Source organism: Brassica rapa, chromosome A05 (assembly GCF_000309985.2).
Source record: "Brassica rapa cultivar Chiifu-401-42 chromosome A05, CAAS_Brap_v3.01, whole genome shotgun sequence".
Taxonomy (NCBI): Eukaryota; Viridiplantae; Streptophyta; class Magnoliopsida; order Brassicales; family Brassicaceae; genus Brassica; species Brassica rapa.
In genome coordinates, this window is record NC_024799.2 from 19,124,925 (window position 1) to 19,151,068 (window position 26,144).

General features: G+C 31.5%; 4 protein-coding genes across 5 annotated transcripts; all 4 read right to left on the bottom strand.

Annotated features, from left to right (window-relative positions):
• Nucleotides 1-1,480: 1,480 nt before the first annotated feature.
• Nucleotides 1,481-8,892, bottom strand: LOC103869152 (vascular-related unknown protein 1-like). Of its 2 annotated transcripts, XM_009147212.3 has the most exons (3): nt 7,865-8,891; nt 5,809-5,880; nt 1,481-5,550 (listed from the first exon to the last, which is right to left on the bottom strand). In XM_009147212.3, exons 1-3 carry the CDS (start codon nt 8,309-8,311, stop codon nt 5,368-5,370), a joined length of 702 nt encoding a protein of 233 aa, XP_009145460.2. In that variant the 5' UTR covers nt 8,312-8,891; the 3' UTR covers nt 1,481-5,367. The 2 variants fall into 2 exon arrangements, with proteins under 2 accessions (XP_009145460.2, XP_033148093.1); XM_033292202.1 differs by lacking the exon at nt 5,809-5,880 and having other exon boundaries at nt 7,865-8,892.
• A 1,523-nt stretch (nt 8,893-10,415) lies between these two features.
• Nucleotides 10,416-12,409, bottom strand: LOC103869153 (septum-promoting GTP-binding protein 1). The gene is made up of 5 exons (XM_009147214.3): nt 12,049-12,409; nt 11,590-11,713; nt 11,394-11,490; nt 11,262-11,301; nt 10,416-10,991 (listed from the first exon to the last, which is right to left on the bottom strand). The coding sequence occupies exons 1-5, from the start codon at nt 12,397-12,399 to the stop codon at nt 10,743-10,745; spliced, it is 861 nt and encodes a 286-aa protein (XP_009145462.2). The 5' UTR covers nt 12,400-12,409; the 3' UTR covers nt 10,416-10,742.
• A 3,910-nt stretch (nt 12,410-16,319) lies between these two features.
• On the bottom strand, nt 16,320-16,892 carry LOC117134379. The gene has a single exon (XM_033292680.1). The coding sequence runs from the start codon at nt 16,890-16,892 to the stop codon at nt 16,320-16,322; it is 573 nt and encodes a 190-aa protein (XP_033148571.1).
• Nucleotides 16,893-18,311: 1,419 nt separating this feature from the next.
• LOC117134380 (glutathione S-transferase T3-like) lies at nt 18,312-18,965 on the bottom strand. The gene has a single exon (XM_033292681.1). The coding sequence runs from the start codon at nt 18,963-18,965 to the stop codon at nt 18,312-18,314; it is 654 nt and encodes a 217-aa protein (XP_033148572.1).
• Nucleotides 18,966-26,144: the final 7,179 nt, after the last annotated feature.

Sequence of the window (26,144 nt, forward strand, 5' to 3'; positions counted from 1 at the left end):
TATCATTGAGTCAGGAATAATGGGCCTGAGAATGGCCATCGGTTAGATATCTTTTCACTGCACAATACTTTACTTTCATTAAAACTTTAAGCTGTAACTTACAACAGGAGCACCAACATCAACCCAAACTGCTCAAAAGATTGAGAAATTAAAGCTCCCAATGGGAAAAACTGATCAAGCGTTAGGGATCTAACGGATCAAATAGATCGCAGAACAAAAGTGGTTCAAGCAGATCGAACGGTAAAAATGTGGATCAAGCGGATCTATCAGTCCAAAACATATGTTTGAACGGTAGAAACAGAAAAAGATAGTGATCCTAATAAAAGAGAACTGCATATGCGGAGAAACTACATTTCTCTCACTATACCGTTCAAAGCCTTAGAAAATAACATTGAAAACGCTAAGACATATGTTTGAATGGTAAAAACAGAAAAAAAAATAGTGATCTTAATGAAAGAGAGCATATGTGGAGGAACTGCATTTCTCTTACTACACCGTTCAAAACCTTAGAAAATAATGTCAAAAATGCTAAAACAAACGACTTAATGACTGCAGTGATTTTGTAACATCTATTTCTATATATATATATATATATATATATAATTAATATTTATCAACAAATATAACCGACCCAAACTGAAAATAGGGTATCGGTTACAACTTTGAATCAAACAAAATAATCGATTTAGTCCGCCCACAATTAGATTTAGGGAGAGGAGATCATTACCGTCTAAAGCCGAATGACCACCACAATATTCTTCAGAGAAACAAATGGGTTGTGACAGATGAAAAATGGGAACAAGCGCTTCTGAACCTGCAAAAAAGAAATAATCTGCCCAGACGACCAATAAGCCCTCCAAGCACTAGGATTGATATCTTGTATATTTACATGTTCTAAGCTGATTCTAGTTCACATAATGATCATTTAGATGCATTTAGAGTTTGTTTAGGTTCCATTTGCATTGCATTTGTGTGGTTTCAGGTTTGGAGAAGTACTAAACAAGTTTTGGAGCTTAAGAGGTCATAAAACACTCTAGATGATGAAGATTGGTGTGGTAGCCGGCGAGAACCGTGGCTAGATGGTGGTTGCGAAGAGGAGGTGTCACTGCTGGCGACCTTTGTGAGAAGAAGCCATCTGCGGCCAAAGCTTCGACGAATCCGTGCTCTTGATCGCAACCATGCTTCGCGCCAAGAAAACTAGATCCAACGAGTGATTCACCCTTAAAAGACAATTATGTTCTCTCTCTCCCTTTGTCGCCTCGCCGAAACTCGAGTACATAACCACATAACCACTAGGCGAAATAGAGCTAAGCAAAAGAGGAAAGGGAGAGTAGAAAGCCTCCGGCGACCACGCGCACAATCTCCGATCAGCGAAAAAAAAACAGAACCGATTAGAAAAAATTGGACGAGAAAAGTTGGATTTTTTCGTTTAAAAGAGAAAATCTCCATTTTTATATATATATATATATATATATATATATATATTTATATTGAGGTGCAGCTATATTCATGTTGTTCGGTGTAACTGATGAGGATTTGCGTCAAAAAAGTTGAGGTAGACATATAGTCGGTTGTTGTATTGACATAAAATGTATCGATTCATTCATCTTGTTATAACTTTTAATTTGTAATCAAACCAAAACCTCAATGCATGATATGAGACACATTAATTGTCGAATGTAAACGGAATCAACCTTGACAATAAAGCAAAACGTTGGGCACTCTGCACATTGGATTAGCTAGCATAACTTAAGAAGATTAGTGATATTAATTATCCTTATAATTAAACAGCGAAGCAGTGGGGCCATACATCGGACGATCGTAGTCCTAGTTTCAGCTACATTCCTCCCCCGGCAATCACGCTTTTTTTTTTTCAACGCAATCACACTTTTGTTCATTTCTTTTCATTCCTCTTTTTTTTTTTAATTTTATTATTCTATTCGTTTCATATTGTAAATAGTTTTAAGAAAATTTTTTTTGTTTCAAAATGTAAGAACATAATTAGTGGTTATGTTCCTTCCTGAATCTCTCATCTCTATATTTAATTATAAATTATAATTATATATTATGTTTATTAGATCAATTGTTTTATATTCTATTTAAAGTTTAATTATTTTAAAGTTTTTTTAAAAATAAAAAATTATATTAGTATTTATGTTTTTTGAGTTTTTAAAATATAAATATATCATATGTATCTTTCAGTTATACTATTCATTATATAAGTCATCATTCATACTTTGTTTGAAACCGCTTATTTTAGATGAACTGCAGTTGTTTCGCAGCATGCGTTTTGCTTATACAAACGCAGCCGCACCGCTTAATCCGCTATATTCAAAGCCTAATATTGTTGGTTTAGCAGTTATAACTGACAATAAGTCCTTCTTGCCGGTCTTGTTTTGAATGACGCTCCCCATCGTCGATTCAACCTAAAAGGCTGGACCTTATTACTAATATATATAATTTCTGGGAAGTCCTAACCTATACAAATTCTGAGATTTGTTACTACCGATACTTATTTCCAAAAAGATATGTACAGGGTTGTTTTTTTTTTTTTTTTTTGAACTGAATGTACAGGGTGGTTTACTGCATTTTTTTGTACACATGGTGGTTTACTGCTATCAAGAATCTTACAGATAACAAAAGTATTTTTAAAATGAAGCCGGCAAGTTAATGACGTGTCTTAAAATATGCAACATGATTGTCATTTTTTTTTGATCAAAATATGCAACATGATTGTCATTAACAAGAGAGATTGCGTCCCAGAAGCAACTTCTCCAAATGTTATTGGATGAAAATCAAAACGTTATAAGAATCATGCTCATGCATCCTTCTAGTAGTTAACTGAAAAATTCTACATAGACATATATGATCGCATATATATATATATATTCAGAGTAGCTAGAAGTAGGTGTTTTAGCAATAGAATGTTCACAGAATTAAGCAAGCTATATCCCTCGTCAAAAACCCTAAATGGCGAATCATTTTATCATTAAAGACAAAAAAAGATAAGAAGAAAAATCAATGAAGCGTTGATGAGATTCTCAAAGGATCTGATTTGACATTATAGATGAAGTTAAAGATATCATCTTTTATGGGTCTTTTTTCTCATTTGCCATTTTTATCGTTTTTATATTGTAGTTTTTTTTTCTTATGGTCGCTCCGATTATATTGGCTAAATTCATTGGACTTTTAAATTAATATTAAAAATGGTGTTTAAAAAGGATGATTTATCCAATAATACTTTCTCCGTTACTGAAAGTAAAATTTTCTAGAGTTTATTCTTATTCCACAAAAAATAGATTTTCTATATTTGTAAGGTACATTTGTATACTTTTGAAAAATAATAATTGTGAATATTTGAGTTGATTAAATTTTATTGGTGGATAGTTATTGAAAAGTTTATTGAAAAATAAATTGTAAATTAAATTGTAAACATTTATTATATTCTTAATAAACGTGAAAATTCTAGAAAATCTTATTTTTGGGAACGGAGAGGAGAGAGTAATTCGTAATATTTACATGGAAATATATGGGAATCTCTACTGAATCATACAATCCCAAATCATTGTTCTTTTACCTTTGATCATATTTTATAACCAATGTTAAGAATGTATGATCAACTTTGCAACATCATATAGAGCTCTTGGAGCATGTTGAGCAGCTGTGAAATTTATTGAATTCATTGACACTGAAATTTTTTTTGGTTGTATATAAGATGAAATCCAGAAAGTTAAGAAGGCCTTTTAACATGCAAACCTATAATTAAAAGCTTCTTAATGAAACTTGAAAGGAACTAATTGAATATACAAATCCATTTTAAACAGCATTTATTATTACATAACTAATTTGATTAGACGCTTCATCTAACACGTCTCGGAACCAAACGGAAAACATCAGATGATTTGTACATAGTCTATATATATATCCCCAAGATATTATTTACCAAATGATTTGTACGTGTATCATCATCACAATCACCCTAAAAAATGATAACATAGCTAACAAAAAAATATGACATGGATCTTTCTTAATTATGACATGAAATAAATTAATTATGACATAATTTAGTTATAGAAATGAATATATAAGGTAATATTTATATTATAAACTTGAAAAAATGAACAAATTAATAACAAAAAAACTAAAAATATTCATTTGTTTATTGGAATTTTATATATTTTCAATGTTTCAAATGAAAATTGTAAATGGTCAGAAATTATTTCTTTATTACATTTAAGTTTTATGAAAAATTACTTTCTATACGGCTCATGTTTATAATTTTATTAAATATAATATATACATGGTATTATAGTTCATGCTTAAGATATAAAATAATAAAATATAGATAAACATATGTAAATAGCTTATAGTAGTTTTTATTCTGCAAATAAAACTTCTATGCAAACTACTTATGTTTTATCTACTTTTACAAAAATATTTTTTTTAAATATATACTATTGCTTTTAAATATTTATATCATTCATTTTAAATAATATCATATATATTATTTACCAATGGATCATTGTTTAAGTCTATAATCACTATAAGACGAAAATAATGGCATAAATCATTAAAAATTTGATATATCTATTGATCATATAATACAAAAATAAAAATAATATTATATTTTATTATTGTATACAAAATTATTACTTTATATTTTTAAAAATTGAATAAAATTAATTAAGTAAAAATAATATAATAAAATATATTTTTTAAAAGTTATTATGTCTGTGCATGGCGCATGAAAACATTTAGTATATATTTATATATTAAGTGACACTCGTGTGTTCTTGCACATATATATAAGTATTTAGAAAGTAAAAAATTATGATAATTGATTAATACTGTATTTCATTTGTTTTTAAATTTTAAATCAATTTATTATTTATATGTATGGAAATTGAAGATTGTTTTAACTATTATTATGTTATTAAGATATTTGAGCATATTGAATTATAATTGGATTGCATCTATCGTTGACTTGTACCATAATTTTTTAGTTCCAATTTGGTTGAACTTTTGTTTAAATTTGTAGTTGCATAATATAATATATATAGCATAACGTCCTTAATTCACCTAGATTATAACTCTCTCATAATTTTGTAGATGATATAAAAACGTGGGTCTGATTGCGAAAGTTCTTTCAGAAGCTATAGGAGATGGTAGCTCTTAGAAATGCATATGTATACTTTAACATATATCCCAGCGACTTACACTTATATAGATTTAAACATACCATACAATACAAATGTCATTAAGCACATACCAGTGAACATACAACAAGCAAGTATATACAAGATCGATGGGTGCATATATAAACACCGCCAAATTTATAAGGCTGCTTTAATCCGAATTGATTATTAGTCAGAAGCGACCATTAAAGTTAGCCAACGTGGAAATAGGGACGACGCATAATCCTCGACTCCTCAAGTCCATATTATTGTCGTTTATGTTGTTTCCTTCTCTGAGATTCCCCATCATACTCATATTTTGTCCATCCGCTTCTTGGATTTGGATTTGATGATCCTCCATGCCTCTCGTATTTCTCTATCGATACCATATCAAAACGTATTACGTGTTTTAGCCCATCAAATATAATCTAAACATAATCATTTAACATTCCTTATAATCAGACAAACAAATATTGAGTTTAGCTAATAAAACAGGGCCAGGCCTGTCTTAATAAAATATTATGCAAAATGAATCTTCTTTCTCTCTTCCTATGAGTTATAATTAAATGAGTATACATTTAAAAGGTTAGAAATACTTAAATTTATATGTATGAAAGAAAAATTGAGAAATTACCATAACGAAACTAGAAGAGACATAGTAGTCATGTTTTCTAGGTGGCGTCTGGATATGTTCAGACTGACTGACCTGGGATCAATACCATGCATATAATATTACACATTTGCACTACGACAAAGGGAGTTACTACAAAGAAAGATAAATAATGAAAAAGGAATAAGTAATAATTGGAGGTAAATAATCAATCATATTTTAAAATCTAATTAAAACATATAAACCATTTATCAAGGAATAAGTAATAATTGGAGGTAAATAATCAATCATATTTTAAAATCTAACTAGATCTTGATCCGCGCGGACCGCGCAACCGCGCGGGTGTTCTTTTTCGGTTTTATAAATATATATATATTTATTTTAGTTTATTAGTGGTATACAATTTTAACGTTAACCATATATTTAAATGTTTATATACCTATTTCAAATATAACAATTTTATAGTTTACATGGTGTAACAATCAATAGTTTAAAACCATCACATGTATTTTTCATTTCTTATTATATATTTATGTTACTGTATTTGGATTTTATTATTAAACAAATTAATATATGCATGAAACAACATATTTGAAAATTATTTTGTATCAAATTTATATTCAATTTTGACCCGCCAACCTTCAAAGTCGTATTTCCTTATAGCAATATTTTTTTACGTTTATTCATTTTAAAAATATATTCTTTATATATACAAAAAATCTAAGATATATCAATTTTTATACATGTATCATATAGTTTGCGAATGTTAAGTGGTTATGTCATCGTATTATATTTTTAGTATAAATATTTTATATTTATGAAAATAAAATTATAAATTTATCAATTTAATATAATTAATCATATTTAATTTAATATAATATTTTTACTTTAACATGAATTATTATTAATATAAAATAGATAAAATAAAATATAATTTTGTGTTTCATTTTATAAACGATAATTGAATACATATTAATGAATAATAATAGTTCATTGCTAATTACAAAATTAGTTAAAATATTTACATAAACTTCCTGAAAGTTAAAATATTGTTAAAATATTTTTCAACAGATTTTTTAGAATTATATATATATATAGTTAAAATGAAAAGATATCATAATTAAAATAAATACAACAATTTTTTATATTATTAGCTTTAATAAAATCATGTTAATTTTATACATGTATTATATAGTTTGCTAATGTTAACCCATGTTACCAACATATTATATTCTGAACATAAATACTTCTGAAAATAAAATATATAAATATAATATTTTAATATAGTTTATCATGTTTAGTTCAATATAATATCTTTTTCTTAATATGATTGATTATGATTATATAATAGGTAAAAGAAGATAAAACTTTTATTCTTCATTTTATAAAATATATTAATGTATAATAATATTTTAAAACTAATTACGAATTAGAAAAAATATTTACATAGAATTTTTGAAAATTAAGATCTTGTTAAAATCTTTTAAACAGATTTGTTTGATTTAAAAAAATTATATTTAAAATTAAAAGATATCAAAAGATATTATGACTAAAGTAGTTCAAAGATTATATATATTATTAATATTAATAAAATACATTTAATATTATTTTTGTAAATGGTTCAAATTAAAAAATCACACATGAAAGAAGTCATGATTTCTATTTTAATACAACTCATTATATATATATATATATATATATTGGTTAAATTATTTAAATCGGTTTAGTATTTTGAACTATACAATGGTTTATATTACTACTATGTATAATTTAGTAAGGAATCAAATATGTGTTTGTTAACCAATCCGGTTTTATAGGAGTCAATTGTTATATTATGAATGATATATTATTATGTCATATTAGTAGGAACAAATGAATCATAACTGATTTCTAGTGAGAGTCCATTTTTTTAAATATCACACATGAATCAAGGTTGTGACTTCTGTTTTAATATATAAGATTAAAACATATAAACCATTTATAGATTAACAAAAAGAAGAAAAAACAAAAGAAATTTTATGGATTAAAATTCCAACCACAAAATCACGTTTTAATTGGATTATGTTAACTAGTATCAAACCTTAGGGCTATTAACCGGAGAGCTAGCCGTGTCCTCCAAAGAATCATCCTCACAAATCTTTTTGGTTCTTGCTTTCCCAAACTTCAACTTCGCCGAAAATTTAACTGAAAAACTCTTGCCGGAAAAGGCATCAGTTGCGGCATCTGAGACCAGAGAAGGAGAGACGCCAAGAAGCGAACAGGAATTCTTGTCTTGATGATCGCTATCTTCGCGGTGATTTCTGTATTGTTTTGAGAAATCTTCGAGATAAGTTGTCCATCCACTCTCCTCTTGATGATCACTAGCATGATGATCAATATCAACATCATCATCGTTATTATCAAAAGGGGCGTGATTTTGTACATAAGAGTTACAAGAGAATGACATCATGTGGGAGAAAGGAGGAATTACAACCCAAACTAACATCGAATAATTCTTCAAGTGGTTGCGTTGGGTATATATAGCCATATAGGTCGTTATTTTTTCATGGTATTTTTAAAAAGGCGAAATAAAATTAATTGGATAGATAACAATCGGAATCTTGATGTAGTCATCACATGGGCCCCAAAGCGTTGTTCAAAATTATATGGAGAACTAAAAGCCGACGACGGACTACTGAAGAAGTGTGAGATTAAGCCATCTTCAGAAAGTATGTTTAAGTTCCAGTATAACTCTCGTAATTTTTGTGTAAAAGTGATATATAAGTCCATTTTATTGTTCCGAAAGAAAAAACCTTTGCATATATATGGATAAAATATTATAATATTTGGATTTATATTCTTTGGCCGATCGATAAATGTGATTAATAATGCAGTCATATAAGTAGTAAGCAAAACATTTACATTTTTTCTTCCAATGAGGATGTTTTAGACTTAAGATTTATATGATTTTATTCTTTTCAATGATGCTTTTATCAATTATTTTAACCAGGCATGGGCATTCGGGGTCCCAATCGGATTTTGGTTTTATCCATTCGGGTTTTGATTTTTCGGGTTTATCAAAATTAACCCCATTCGGGTTATATAAAAGTTCGGTTCGGGACCGGTTCGGGTTATATCCGGTTCGGGTCGGGGTTAGTAAATCTGTAAAGAACCGGTATAACCCATTCTACTTTCGGGTTCGGGTTCCAATCGGTTCTTTGGTTTAAAAATACATGATTTGTACCTATTTTGTAACTAAAACATAAATGAAATCGGTTCTTCGGATTTAAATACATGATTTGTATATATTTTAATAGTCGAAACATAAGTAAAATCGATTCAAAAATAAGAAAAAACATCAAACGTGATCATTCAAAATCAAGCGAAAGATAAACATAGTTAGTGATAGAAAGAAAATCAGATAAATGAAATCATAAAACAAAAACTAAGTTCTCATGAAATGAGAAACATTATTCAATGAAAACAAAACCAAAATAAAAAACTTTAGGCTTCAACCGCCACATTCCACCATCAATCTTCATGTAATAGATAATTATTTAAGAAGTTCAATAATATCTTAAAGTATTTTGGATATATTAAGAATTAAGATCATATTTGGTAGAAGTTTTTTTGTGATTATAAATGTTTTGGGTTTTATCGGATATCCATTTAGGTCCGGGTTCGGTTCGGATAATACCCATAACCCAATATACCAAAAAAAGGATACATTCGGTATTTATGTCGGATTCGGATTCGGATCGGTTCGGATTCATTTTTATCGGATCGGATTCGGTTCGGATTTTCGGGTTCGGTTTATTTTCCCAGCCCTAATTTTAACCCATTAATAAGCTTCGATGAGATTTGACCCAAAGTATAGTTGATTTGCAGGCATTTATTTAAATATTAGCTGAGGCATTGCTTTCCACCAAATGCATTTATGCAAGTTAAAAACATTGAACAAAAAAATAATAATATTGGTAGTACTGATATAGTATACGTTTATGTAAAAATATTTCATGATGTCGAATCAAACTTAGACAAAACAACACTAAACCACGATGATTGCAAAAACTAATTTTATAAATTAAATCAAAATCCATAGGCCATCTGATTTTTTTGGCCTTGCTACTTCAAAGAATAATTAAATAGTTCAAAACCAAAATTCTTAAAAGGGAAATAATTTGATGTATCTTGATTAATTTGTAACCCTAATACAAGCTATATTTAAGAGGGGAGGAGGTATGTTATGTTCGTTGAACTTGAGCAATATTTGATGTTGCGTGAGAATGGCAACTTCGAATAAAGTTGACCCTTTTTGTTATACCGTTTAGCCGTTACAAAAAGATGATGACACTTGAAAGTTGAAACTATTGGATGTGTTATGTGCAGAAATGTCGTCAGCTTAAAGATAGAGAGCACTTTATAGGGGATATTCGTGTAATAACTATTTTAGTGGTGATGACAAAAAAGAAAAAAAAAACTATTTTAGTGGTAAACATTAGAGAGTGACTTTGAAGTTTTTGTACTTAATAAAGTGATATATTCACAGATTTTTTTATTTTTATATATTTCGACTAGATCACTTTATTTTTTTAATTAAAATAAAGTAGCTATATAATGGAGTTCAGTTCTATGCTAATGATACTTTACTATAGAAAAAAAAACTAGAACACTATTTATAATTTACTGGAACCAAATGTCTCCGGTGGTTATCGAAATTAGAAAGATTACAAAAGAATCAAGAAAAAATTCATGACTTCTCTTTTTTTCTGCTCTTGCCACTTTTCTCTCAATACCTTTTTCTTTTTTTTTTCTTGATGTTTGTTTTGAAAGAAACATATAATATTGAAGAATGCGGGCGAAATCTCCGCCGCATCATGTCTCCATGCTTTATAGACGGCTAGAAACGGTGGTCCGATCAATCACAAGGCGGTGGTGAATGAAACATATATATACCTACATATATGTTTTGGAAGATGCTAGAAGTCAATGAGTGGTTCTCCAATGGTGAGATTCCGCTCCACAGTCCATGGTAAGTCGAAGAGCTTCGCCGTGACAAACTTGAAGATCTTATTTACGTTGATGTTGTATGAAGCACTCGAGAAGAAGAGCGTCGCGTTTAGCGCCTTCGCGTAGGTTCTCGCCTGGCTAGCAATAGTCCATTGAAGATCAATAGGAAGCTGAATGAACTCATCAAATTTGGTTCCTACCATAACTGGAATCGCCGTCTACATATAATATAACATAAAACAACATAAATGTGTTGCTTTGCCTCATCAACAAACTCTAGATTTAACTTAAAATGTTTATGGCACACTAAATCTCAGAATCAGGCCTTCAAGTAAATTTAAATCTTACACATGAGTACTATAACTCGATTTGGATTCAAAACTCTGAATTAAACCTATTTTGATTAATCAACAATTCAGAATCCACATACCAAGACTAATTATAAAGAGACTGAATTGGTAATGATAGTGATATGTTTGAGATCTCACCTGATTAGACATTCTAGCTTGTTGATACCAGCTGATTACACTGCATAATGATAAAGATAAAGGAAGAATTTAGCTTCAAATTCAGAATAATTTATCAAAATTACTGTTTCAAAGCCTTAATAGTAAAATCACCTGTTAAGTGTGCAACGACTAGTTAGATCGAACATGAAGAGAATAGCTACAGAGTCCTTGCAAGCTGTGGGTATTAGATCCCGTGATCTCTCAGCTCCTGCAAAATGTTCAAAAAAAAAATCAAATTAAGCTAACTTAATCGTCCACCAAATCACATCGTACTAACAAATAGTCGTAATGTTATTTAACTGATTACCTTCTAGTTCCCAGATACTGTAGGAGATGCGAGCACCTCCCATGGTTAACATCTTGTCCGTACAACTGATCCCTTTGTCCAATATTCTCATTTCAACTTCTTTATCTTCACCAACATATTTGGCCTACATAATCAAAAATCACTTGTTAATATTTTTAAAATTCCCGACTTTATTTCTACCATTGGAAATAGATATTGATTTTATGCTTTTTTTATCGATCGTTGAAACTAGTTTTTCGAAATTTTGGTTTCAAAAATAACATTCCGTATGAAATAAAATTTGAACCTGGAACACAATAGACTAATCAGTTATATATATTACAGACCAAACTAAAGTGACTACCAACACTTTAGTTTGATTGATATCTTAGAAATCAAACGTCTGAATTTTAGTGACTTTTGTATGATTATGACTTAATATTCGAAAAGAGACGTATGTGGATTTTTTTGTATACTAACCAGGAAGCAAGTTTTTCCGATCTCGGGATCTCCTAAGAGGCTGATTTTGAGAGAAACCAGATCAGAATCCGATCTCCGGTGACTATTATCGTGTTCGTGTACCGATATGCGGCGTACGGCCTCACCGCCAGAGGCATCAAGGGAGGTGATCGGAGGAGGTTGAGGACGAGAGACAGAGGGAGAAGGAGTGGCGGCGCGTGACAGCAAAAGATATCTCCGTGATTTTCTGGGAGCGCAAGCGACGATTCTGCTCCAGAGAAGACGCGTGAATCGACGGAGGATCAAAATCCGACGGTTCACTCTGTTCTTGAGATTGTTTAGTCGAACGATCTTAAGACAGGACTGAGCCATTCTTGTGACAGATTATAAGAATTAAAAATATAGAAGATAAAAAGGAAGAAGAAGAAGAAGAAGGCAGCTTCAAGAATATCTGATGATGGCCAGGGAGAAGCTGATTGGTTCCATATTGGCCATGAAAAAAGGAAAGAAGAGAGAGAAGCAATATTACGTGAAAGCTTTTTAGGTTTCTGTGTGTTCGTCATTTTTTTCCGAAGGGACGATGACACACTTAAAAGCTTTTTTTAATTATTATTAATTAACATTTTAATTAAAGTTTACTTAATTTATTGGGGTGTTTTGAATTTTTTTTGGTAGGCAACGAACTTTTCTGGTGAGAATGAGAAAAGGAGGTGGGGAGATTTTTCGGATGTGACGACCACATACATAATTTTCTGGGCCTACGTTGACCTTTAAATTTATGTAACGAAAACGACCTAACAATCAGTCAGATCTTACGTGCTTTGCAAATTCTCTGCTGATATTTTCTACATCTTTTTTAGCCTGATTACTTTGACAAATTGAAAAACTACAACACAAGTTTCTAGCATTTAAAAAAAAACACTATATGCAGAATTGGATAATATTTTTTGCTAAAAGTCTTGTGAAGAAAATAATCTATTATTAGTTTGTGGTGTTGCTAGTTGTTGAGTTAATGATTTAGCGAAAATAGATTCTATGTTATTGAAATATTCGTACTTTTTAATGATTTATAACAAGCTTTTAATGGCTCAGAGAACGATTTTTGTTAAAAATGGGAAAGCCCAAAGTTTGTAAGATGAAATGTTATTTTTTAAATTATTTAAAATATTAGAGCAATGTGATGAGTTCATTTCAGATTCGGCAACAAAGCATGCAATGATGTGTGTCTTTAAACTTGTCTTTATGTACCCACCACATGTGAGTAATGTTCTTGGATGATTACACAATTGTGGGTTTCTTCCTATAATTTCGATATATTGAATCACAAGTTGAATTGATATAGAAAACAAGTTTCAAGATTCTCTCGACATGATCAATATATTACAAGAATAAACAAACCATATGATATTGAAGAAATCAAATGCTGTTGATTTCATTCGATTTTAAAAGGTTTCGTTCAATGATGAATTTTGGGTTAATAATTGAGACCCACGTGAATTTTAAAACCACGTTAATAAACAAAATAGCCAACTCAAAGACATGCCTCCGACCACTGTGGCTCTGTTTTTAATTTATTTAAACCTAATTGCATTATCGTCTAGTGGCTGCTAACTTTTTCGTTTTTGAATGATTTAATAAAGTTTGAGATTATCTTTTTGGTAATCTTATATTAACCTTTCTAAATCAAATAATTGCATCTTTCACCACCAGTGCTCAACGTTTGATGCACCACCATGCCCAACTTTCCAACTTTTGTTCTCTTTTTGACATAAAATATATAGGGAGTTGAAATTATTATCAAAAGCTTGCAGTTTCTTATATCGCGCGTCGTATGTACAGGGCTGGTCCGCGAATCCAAAAAATAATGCCTCATATATATAGGGGTGTCAAAATAGGTCATGATCCATGGGTTGACCCAACCCAATTTGACCCATTAACCCAAATGAACTGTTTATTTTTGATCCAATGGGTTAATGGGTTAAAAGGTTAATGGGTTAACAGGTTAATGGGTTAACAAGTTAATGGGTTAACAAGTTAAAGGGTTTATTGGTTTGGGTCAACTCTGACCCATTTTGTTTTCAATTAAAAAAAACCATGAGTAAACTCAATTCTAAGGTTTGATAAATTTGGAAAATCATGAATTTCTCAAAAGTCCAATCATTTATTCGGTGGTAAAATGCGTTTTCCGCCAAAACCACAAAATACGTTTTTCCGCCAAAACTACAAAACAAGTTTTTCCGCCAAAACTGCAAAACTCGTTTTCCCGCAAAAACGCAATTTCCCGCCAAAACTGAAAAACCAATTTTCCCGCAAAACCTCATTTTCCCGCCAAAAACGCATTTTCCCGCCAAAACCGCAAAAACGCATTTTCCCGCCAAAACCGCAAAAACGCATTTTCTCGCCAAAACTGCAAAAACGTATTTTCCCGCCAAAACCGCAAAAACCCATTTTCCCGCCAAAACCGCAAAAACCCATTTTCCCGCCAAAACCGCAAAAACGCATTTTCCCGCCAAAACCGCAAAAACCCATTTTCCCGCCAAAACCGCAAAAATGCATTTTCCCGCCAAAACTGCAAAAACGCATTTTCCCACCAAAACCGCAAAAACACATTTTCCCGCCAAAACCGCGAAAACGCAATTTCCCGCCAAAACCGCGAAAACGCAATATATGATATATATGACAAATGTTTTTTTCTGACAGAACCATTGATCAATTTTGAATAACCACGTTTTAGTTGGTTTGTATTCCATTGACAGTTGCACAAAAAAAAAAAAAATCCATTGACAATTCATTTGATTGATTCTTAATTCTATCTTTTTCTTAAAGAATAAGAAGAAGACCATAAATTGTATAATATATCAATTATCAATACATATGATAAAAGGTTAACATTAACACTAATTTCATTTTGAGAAATGTCTCATAGAATATTAGAAACCCAATTTAGGATATTTCGAAAAATGAAGAAATACAGAAAACGTGAACATGTGGGAGACTGTGGAGGGGGGAGGGAGGAGAGAGTCAAGAAAAAAAAATCAGCTTAAAAAATAATCAGGATTTAATTAGTTAAATAGTTTATTAATAATATATACCATTTTTTTGTCAAACAATAATATATACCATTTAATATAGTGTTGTAGTAAAAGAAACTAAGTTGTTAGAAAAGGTAACTAAACTTATTCATGTCAAATCGTTATTAGTGACTAATATACTATTATCCTGAAGAAAAATAAGATTAAAAGAAAAAGATAATAATATGGGAGCAGGGGTCGAACTCGTTACCAAAAGTCTTGTTATTATAGAAACCAAACCCCTAAGAGCATGAACATTGGTGAACCCCCGGAGTTCACAAAGATTTTTTAATATTTTTTGGTGAGTCTATGAATAGTTATGAACCTGTATTTGTTATTTTCTGTATTGGTGAACCTCAAGAAGGAGTTCATAGGAATAAAATAATAATATTTATTTTATTTTTTTAAAATTTCAAAATATTCAGAATACATGAATAAAATATTAAAATATATTATAAATATTTTAAAACTTTTTATTCAATACATTAAGAGTAGATTACATAAATCAAGAAGTTCAATAACATACAAAGCTTATTCATTTTCATCACCAAACTTTTGCCATATATTTTCCACTAAATCAGCTTTCAAACGAGCATGCTTCTCTGGATCTCGAACTTCTCTGCGCATGCCTAACATATCACCGACATGAATACTTTCTCTCCGTGTCACCCTCGAACTTCTGCTTGATTCTCTTGACTCGAACTCAGAAGTATCAATTTGAGCATATCCATGTCGTTCGTTCTCTACTATCATATTGTGCAATATGACACAAGTTCTCATTATCTTTCCTATCTTTTCCTTGTCCCATTGTAGAGCTGGGTTTTTAACAATTGCAAACCTCGATTGCAATACTTCAAAAGCCCGTTCGACATCTTTTATGGCGGATTCTTGCTTTTCTGCAAATTTCTCGACTTTAGGACCTTGAGGAAGTGGGATGGATTGGATAAATGTTGATCAGTTTGGATAAATTCCGTCAGCAAGATAGTAGGCCATACGATAAGTGTGGTTGTTGACCTTGAACTTAACTTTAGGTGCTCGACCATGTAAGATGTCATCAAAAACAGGTGACCGATCAAGAAAATTGATATCATTGAGGGTACCTGGTAAGCCGAAAAATGCGTGCCATATCCAAAGATCTTGTGATGCCACGGCTTCTAAGACAATTGTCGGCTTTCCTGAACCGCGTGAAAACTAACCTTTCCAAGCCGTTGGACAGTTTTTTCACTCCCAATGCATACAGTCGATGCTGCCTATCATCCCCGGAAACCCCCGTACCTCTCTAACATCGAGTAATCGTTGAAGATCCTCGACAGTAGGTTTTCGTAGATACTCATCTCCAAACAATTCTATTATTGCATCAGTGAAATTTGCCAAACACAAACGTGATGTACTGTCACCAAGTCGGAGATATTCGTCATATGTATCTCTCGATTGACCATATGCCAGCATACGTATAGCTGCCGTACACTTTTGAAGTGCAGATAGCCCGTTCCTTCCGTGAGCATTTCGTCTTTGCTGAAAGTATGGAACTTCCTTACTTATACGTTTGCGAAGGAACAATGGCTTGTTCATTCGAAAACGCCTCCTAAACATTTCCGGTGGGTATGTAGGATTTTCCTTGAAATAATCATTCCATAGTTGATTGTGTCCTTTTTCCCGATCTATGTCGATATAAGCTCGTCTTTTCGGCTTGTTGGCTTGAACCTCAACTATTGAGTCGATGTAATTATCAACTACTTGGTCGACCATTTCTTCTATAGCTTCATCAACTTCATCACTTGATGAGGAAGACATTGTTGATGTTTTCTTCCTAACATGACAAAAGGGGATTTGTAACTAAAATTCTATACACTTTTTCAAAATCAAAAAACTTATTTTCATAATTCTATAAAACTTGTCATAATTATATTTTCTCAACTAAATGTTTTTTTACTTCATCCATATTTTATTTTAACTATAATTCTTTCTAATTTTCCTAATCCATATTTTCTCAACTTAAATTTTTTTTACTTCATCCATATTTTATTTTAACTATAATTCTTTCTAATTTTCATAATCCATATTTTCTTAACAATAATATTTTTTACTTCATCCATATTTTATTTTAACTATAATTCTTTCTAATTTTCCTAATCCATATTTTCTTAACAATATTTTATTTTAACTATAATTCTTTCTAATTTTCATAATCCATATTTTCTCAACTTAAATTTTTTTTATTTCATCCATATTTTATTTTAACTATAATTCTTTCTAAAATTTTCATAATCCATATTTTCTTAACAATAATTTTTTTTACTTCATCCATATTTTATTTTTAACTATAATTCTTTCTAATTTTCATAATCCATACTTTCTTAACAATATTTTATTTTAACTATAATTCTTTCTAATTTTCATAATCCATATTTTCTTAACAATAATTTTTTTACTTCATCCATATTTTCCTAATCCATATTTTCTTACCTTGATGACTGTTTCTTGTATGTTGTTGAACGTAGTTGTTGTAGTTTGTTGTTTGTAGGTCACGGACTTCACTCGATCAAGAACATGCTAGTTGAAGGTAGTTGTTGTAGTTTGTTGTATGTTGTTTGTTGTTGAATGTTCGTGTTGTAGTGAGAAAAGAAACAGCAGCAAGACAAACAGAAGAGAAGACGGTGAAACAAGAGCAACACAGACAAGAGTGACAAAAGGAAGAGAAAGAAATGGAAGATAACTTTGATTATAAAGCAGAGAGTAGAGACATCGTTTATATAGAGAGACATAGAGTATAATACATATTTTGACATAGTACATCCGTGATCTAGTTTAGTACATCCGTGAATCAAGTTCAGAGTTACAAGAAAAACATAATACATAGAGAGACATAGTACATGAGTGACCTGCAGTGTAGAAAGAAACAAAACCTACACTTTCCCGTGATTAAACCGCAAACAACTACCTGAACTTCCAACCCGTGACCTGCAACACTGTCACCTCCAACCCGTGACCTGCAAAAGAAAAGATACCATAATCAGTAAAGCAAAGCAAGGAAATACACATCAACTACACATCAACTACACATCAAGGCAAACAAGTTCATACACAATAGACATCAAAGCATTTCAGAGATGAGTTTATTCTTGAGAGCCACTTCATTATCAGAAAGTGTGTATATATTTTTGGCTAACAAACGATCAAGGATCTTTTGTCTGGAAATGGTGTTTTTCTCAGCTAGGATGCTATGTATATGATCATAAGCTGCTTCATTTGGCTTCTTGCGTTTAGCAGCTTTGCTAGCCTTAACACAGGAGGCCTAACCTCTTCCTCCTCAGGCACCGCCTCCGCACCAGCTTCCTTCATTTTCTCCTTCGGCTGAGAGTGTGACCTCCACTTCTGATCAAACCGAAGTTCCCTCCAGCAATGTTCAAGCGTGAACTTGACATTGTAGTCATTGAAATAGATGTCATGCGCAGTCTTCATGACATCATTTTCACTTTGCCCACTCGCTTGCTCCTTCAGAGCGGTTTCATGGCAACCCACAAACCTGCAGACCTCTGCATTCACCCTTCCCCACCTCTGCTTACATTGACCCCACTCTCGAGGAAGGGAGCCAATGAGCTGAGGACTAGAATTGAAATACGCCTCTATTCTCTTCCAAAAAGCCCCTAACTTCTGTTCATTACTCACTATCGGATCTTTGCTGGTGTTCAACCAAGCACTGATCAGCACAAGGTCTTCTTTGGTTGACCACTTTCTCCTTTCCGCTGGTTTCACTAACCCGGGAGAGTTAACAGCAGCCTCAGCAGAGTCAACGTCTATTGGTGGACTGCTCTGCGAAGCTAAGAGGTTAACAAACCCGGGCGCGTGAAGGGAAAAAGGGTCCATGTTTGAGGGTTTCGTGTTTTTGGTTTGGTTTGGTGTTAAGATGTTTCTGTAATTTTTTAGGGTGGAGTTACTATGTTTTTAAACAAGTTTTTACGTGTGAAAAGAGATAAAATTTAACTAACTATACCAACCAAAATTCATTACAGAACTACTACATACGAATGAGCAGTCAATAGACATCAAATCAGACGAAAAAACATCAAGTTATTACGTTTGAAAAGAGAGAAAATTAAACTATCTCTACCAACCTAAGTACAATTCAACATTAATCACAGCAACCAACCAACCAACAATTAATGTGTGGATTTTATAATATCTACTTGTACTTCTAGTTCTCGTACTAGTTTCGTTGTAGTTTAGTTTAGTTTATGTCTAGTTCTAGTTCTTGTTCTCGTTATACTTTTGTTCTACTTCTAGTCCTACGTCTACTTCAATCAAGAGATAACAATGACCATAGATATAGTTTAGCTGACTCTAACCTTTCGTTGTCAATCAAAGCAGACCTTCTCGAGGGAATGGACCTGCACAGTGAGGTCATAGACCTGCTCATTGAGTGAATTAACATGTTCCTGGACATGGAAAAAGTATAGGACATTTGTGTTAGTAACTGTAATACAAATACAAGGAAAAAAAAATTACAGCGATGAAAGAGCTACAAATGTTTGACTAACCTCAAGTCTCTCAATCTGTTTACTAAGATTGGACACCCCCAGCATCACCTGCTCAGCCTCCTCCACCCGTTTAGTTAGCCTCTCGAGCTCCTCCTGCACACCTATCACCCAAGGCTGACGATAATGGAGTCCATCAGCCTTGGTTACAACATCAAGAATGATCAGATATACAACTTACAGTATAGAACATAAAGAATGATCAGGTTATGATATACAACTTAAAGTGAAGTTTAACAGAGGAGACTTTACCTCGTAGTTTCTGCAGGTGAAGAACCACTTCCCAGGAAGAGTGTCGTAGTCTTCCTTCCCGCGAATCTCGTTAATGAGTCTCCCACCACACGGACACCTTTTAGGAATACCGTACTCAGAATCCGCCACGAAACTTAACATGTTGATGTGTTCTTGTTGCCTCTTTGAATGTCTTCTATCTTCTTGCGGATCCATCTGTCAAATAATTCAAGATTTTGTCAAATAATTACTCGTAAACCACAATCACGATCTACAACCCTAAACCCATCACTCGATCTAAACCATAAAACGAAACCCATCACTCGATTTATAAACATTACTCGAAAACCCTAACTGGATTTGAAATCTCAGAAAAAAGAACCCTAAAACAAACCACAGTCACGATCTACAACCCTTTATCGAAACCTATATATCGATTTAGAACCCTTACTCGAAACCCCCAAATTTTTTCGAAAATCGATTAATTGCTTCCCACCCCAAAATCGACCCAAAAAAGCTGTAAAACTACAAGATACTAACCTACGCTCGTGGATAGAAGAGCTCGTCGTCGATTACGTCGAGAAAATCGCCGGGAGTCGTCGTCGCACGAAAAGTCGCCTCTCACGGCGAAACCCTAGTATTTTCAGAGAAAGGGGGAAATGAGAAAAAACACGACGTGGTCCGACTTTCCTCGTCGTCAACGCGGAAACGCTTGACCAACCAGCACACGACGCGTGGCAAAATCCGCCCCTTACGGGTTCATGCGCAAGGCCCGCTTCATCAAGATAATCGCATTTTTCTTTTTTTTAATCCACCGGGCCTAAGATTTCGAGCCCACGAACCTGTTATAAACCGCTAATGCGGATGGTCTAAGCTAATGTGACTTTATAAAGTCTTGGCGCCCCTTATATTATATAAAGCTGTGGCGTCTAAAGCCACTGCTTCAGGTGCTTTATCCCAGGGTCGGCACTGCTTACGTACATACAAATTGTGCAACTCCGATAGCCGATATATGCCAATATGCCAATATTTTAGAGCATCTCCAAAAGACACTCTAAACTTCAAATATGAAGTTTTTTACTCTCCAAAAAGAAAATTCAAAACTTCAAATTTGAAATTTCATACTTTTATTTGTATTTTGGTCCCTACAATTACATATTACATTTATAATTCATAAATATTTTATTGTTTATTATTTTAATCTTTATAAAAAAGTATATCTCATAAATAATTTTAATTTTGTTTACAAAATTAAAGTTTACACATAAAATTAAATAAAACTTTAAAAGAAGATTTAAAATATTTAAAACTAGATTTAGATAGCAAAAATATACAAAAGAAACTTAACAAAAAAACTTTTTAAAAATTACATGAAGACATAACTATTACACAAATTTAAATATTACAACAACACTAATAGTCATGTAAGTTTGATCCGGAACCTTCAAAACTTCCAAATATTGTCCAATTTTATTTTGTGTAGTTGAAGATGGTTTTTGTTGTTGTTGTTGATGATGTCTTTTCGTACAATTATTTCTTGTTCATATTGAATATATTCACGAGTATTAATATCATCGATAAAAATTAGTCTTTTAGCAATATTTTATGTTTTTCTTCTACTTTCTTATTCTGATCTAATAAGGAGAGTTATTTTTACTTCGAAATGCACTAGCAGATCATATATCATTACCTAAATCACTTTATGAAATAATATAATATTTTGTTTGAAGTTTAATATTAATTAAGTAATTTTGTTTAAAATTTTATATTTTAAATAATATTTTATTGATTAATATTATTGTAATATGTTTATATATGTGCTAGTTATTTACAAAAGTTTTATGAATTCAAATTAGTTATGACAAATATAATGATCATATTATAAAATATAAATAGTTTAAAGTTAAGTTTAAAGTTTTACTTTTGGAGAAAAATACTTTTAAATTTCAAATATAAAATTTTAGAAATCTTAAAATAGAGTTCTTTTTTGGAAATGCTCCTAGCACATGGTTATGTATCAACAGACGAAAACCAGCTTTAAAAAAGACAAATAAACGAAATAAAAAATCTAACTGTTGACAAAAAGGCGCTAATGGAACGTGGCGGCCACTAAACTATATTTAGAAAGAAATTGTTAGTTTAAATCCTTTTTCTACTTTTTATTTTTTTAGGTGATTAAGATCCTGTTCTTTTAGTTATTGTCAAGGTTGATGAGAATAGCAATTTAACCAAAAATTAACAGGAATTTGTCTAAAAACAAACAGGAATTTGTCTTTCCATTTTTAGTTTATTTTCTATATTTCATAATTCTTATTATGGTTCGTTAAATTTATATTAAACACGATGTGTATGTTTATAAAATTCCCCATTAACTATAAGCAAACAGACTCATTATGTGGTGAGGAGAGAACCAGCATGTCTTTTACTCCATATTTTTCAGTGTCACATCGCAAACAAAGCTGGGCTCGATATGTGGTACTTGTTCAATACCTAATTTCAGTTTTCGTAGCCCCATGATATTTGGCACAGTGATGACCCTGCCCAATTTATGAGAAAACCAGTTCCTATTTTTTTAACATTCAAAATGTAGAAATTTTTAAACAACCAAAGTGCATTACATTCAAAAAGAGAGACCTTGAAGGATTTCCAATCAAACAAAATTTCAGCACGTTAGAAGTTGTAGGTACGTAGTTAGTAGCAACCAAAAAAAAGAACCAAGATCTATCCAGTATAAGAAATTAGGATTTTGGAGAGGCATATGCAAATCAACAGTAATAATAAAACAAGAGGTTTTTGCCAAAACTAACCCACAACTTGATTTTAACCCCAAACATATACCCAAACTTGAATCAAATGCAAAACTAACCTAAAAACTTTGTGAAATTACAGCCCAACCCCTTGTGACCAAATAAAAAAATAGAAGTTATTTTTACGAATATAACCCTAGTAAGTCGCCTGAGTCGTCTGAGATGTTGGAAGTCGTCTGGTCAACTTCAAAGTAAGTTTTCTGGTGTAGCTGATCTTAAAAATAATTTATAAATTTTTTAAAAAATATTTTGATAAGCGAAAAATTAAAATCATGTAATTATAAACAATTTTAAGTGATAAATTTATAACAAAATTGAATTATTTTCAACATAGATGAGTGTAGGTAGTGAATCATAGTATTCTTTGGTCTAGGGTTTGGAAACATATGTTATAGTATTGTATATATTCTTAGGGTTAGATTTTGGAAAGCTTGAATATTTTTTTGAAAAATTGAATTTTTACCTATACGTATTTATTTTTATGTATAGTAAACACTTTTGAAGTTTAATTTGATTTTATGAAGTGTTTATTTAGTTAATTAAGTTTAGGGGTTATGTTTAAGGTCTAGACGACTTATATTTCAGTCGTCTGGTGAAGAAATTAAAACAGACGACTTACATGTAAGTTGTCCAAATATTCCTGCCTAAAATTTTTTTTAAAAAAAAATTCCCGCTTAAATAATTTAAACCAGACGACTTTTTTGTAAGTCGTCTCGGAAGTCGTCTGGGAAGTCTTCTATTTTAGTTTTCCGCTAAAAATATTTTAATTTCCCGCTAAAAATATTAAACTCTTCTGGACGACTTACAAGTAAGTCGTTTAGTAAGTCGTCTGAATCAAAAATATTTAACCTAATTGGATTTTTTGTCTCCATATATAAAGGAAAAATTTACATATTCTCTCTCCTCCTCTCCAATTGCTGCAACAAAAATGTAATGTTCATCATTCTAAAACTCTTCAACGTCTCTAATCTCTTTGACTTGAAAACACCAAACTTTATATTAATTTTTCAGTTTTGTCTCATGTATTTCTTACTAATCTATCTCTTTTGCAGGTTTTTAATCAGATGGTATTCATCTTCCACTAATTTAAAGGTAGATCTATTAATTTTAGATATGTATTTTTATGTGTTCTACAAAGGTAGATTTATCTAATCTTCCAATCATTTTCTCAGTTTTTAAGTCATTTGAACATTTTTGGATTTGCAGGTTTTTCATATCTGGATTTGATATGTAGGTTTTTTAAATCTGGAAGACTTCTGAGACGATTTACATGTTAGTCGTCTAAAATATAATGCACTAGACGACTTCCAGGTAGTCTTCTGACAAAGTCTCCCTTTCATAATAGATCTGAGTGTTTTTGGTAAGTTTTTATGTCTGATTTTTCTTCATTTGGTAACTTCTTGTTGTATAAAGTTCTTACTTTTTTTCCCAAACTAAAACTCTCCAAACCCACTCTAATCTCTTTGACTTCAAAACACCAAAATATATATGAATTTTTCAGTTTTGTCTCATGTCTTTCTTACTAATCTATCTTTTTTGCAGGTTTTTAATCAGATGGTACTCATCTTCCACTCATTTAAAGGTAGATCTATTAATTTTAGATATGTATTTTTGTGTGTTCTATAAAGGTAGATTTATCTAATCTTCCACTCATTTATTTCTGTTTTTTAAGTCATTTGAATGTTTTTGGATATGCAGGTTTTTCAGATCTGGAAGACTTCTGGGATGACTTACCTGTTAGTCGTCTAAAATATAATGCACTAGACGACTTCCAAGAAGTCTTCCATACTACTTCCATTTCAGTCGTCTGGACTTCCTGAAAGTCGTCTGGACTTCCTAGAAGTCGTCTGGACTTCCTGGAAGTCTTCTGACAAAGTCTTCTTTCATATCAAGTGGAGTCCAAGCTTGTCTTTGTAGAGGAATGATCTATAATAGTTTTGTTTGTGGTATGTTTTGTGAATTGCATGTCTAATCTTTTAGTTGTGAATTTTTTGTAAAATCAGTAATAATGTTTCCCAAGATGTAATACATGTGCTAACAATGTGTTTACACATTTACAAATCAATGAAATAATAGACTTTAGTAGCCTTTTTCTTATCTTTGGATCTGTCATATGCAATAATAAACTCCAATGGCTTTTTTTCTCATCTTAATAAACAAAAATGTTGGTAACTTCGTATTGATACAACATTTTAAGAAGAATTTTAACCCTTCTTCCAACTCATAACAATAATCATCATTAGTGTCTATAACAATAATACTTAAGAGATGGAAACAAACAATAGTAACTAGTCAAGGCATATCATATTTTTTATTTGAAAAGCTTAGTCAAATTTAGTAAAACTAAGGGAGAAAACATATTTTGTAAATATGAGTATTACATATCTTGAAATTACTTATCACTCTTAAAAATATAAGTTCTTCAGAAACTAGCGTAGAAGACTTAAAAACTAGCGGTCTTCTCGGATCAGTTAGAAACTTTAATTAACGTGAATGTTGGTAACCTCATAAATATCACCAATTAAGTTGTAACTTTCATTCATTAGCCCAAATATTCATTAATAAACATGAATTAACAAGAAAATTTTAAAAAGTCTTTATAGTTTTAGAGAAAATGCAAGTTTATTAAACATTGACGCAGACGACATCCACGGATGTCATCTAGTAGACTTCCAGAGAAGTCGTCCATTTAGGTCGACGCGGACGACTTCAATCTAAGTATTCCAGACGACTAAAATATAAGTCGTATGGTCAACGCAGAGGTTATTTTTGCAATTGACTTTGAAATCTGTTATTTGAAACAACTGAAAAATAAGTCGTCTACTTTTGTTTAGTTAAAAAAACTCCAAAAAAGCTAGACGACTTACATTTCAGTCGTCAGAGGTTAGTTTTGCATTTGACTAGATTATTTCAAAAGTTTGACTTTCCTGGACGACTTACATTTCAGTCGTCTCGTGAAAATTAAAATATCAATATTTTTTAAAAATTAGACGACTTACAATTAAGTCATCATAGGTTAGTTTTGCAATTGAAAAAAAAACTTCAATATTTAATTATATATAGACGGTTTACAATTCAATCATCCGTCAGACGATTTACAATTATACTTTGCAATTGTAAGTCGTCCAGGATTTACGAGGTTTGACCAGAATCTCGGAATAAAATCTTAGATGACTTACATGTAAGTCGTTGGGCAGATGACTGAATTATAAGTCGTCTGAGTATAATTAAATATTGAAGTTTTTTTTTTTCAATTGCAAAACTAACCTATAACGACTTAATTGTAAGTCGTTTAGTGTTAATAAAATATTGATATTTCAATTTTCACCAGACGACTGAAATGTAAGTCGTCCGAGAAAGTCAAACTTCTGAAATAATCCAGTCAAATGCAAAACTAACCTATGACCACTGAAATGTAAGTCGTCTTGGTTCTTTGGAGATTTTTTTTGTAACCAAACAAAATCAGACGACTT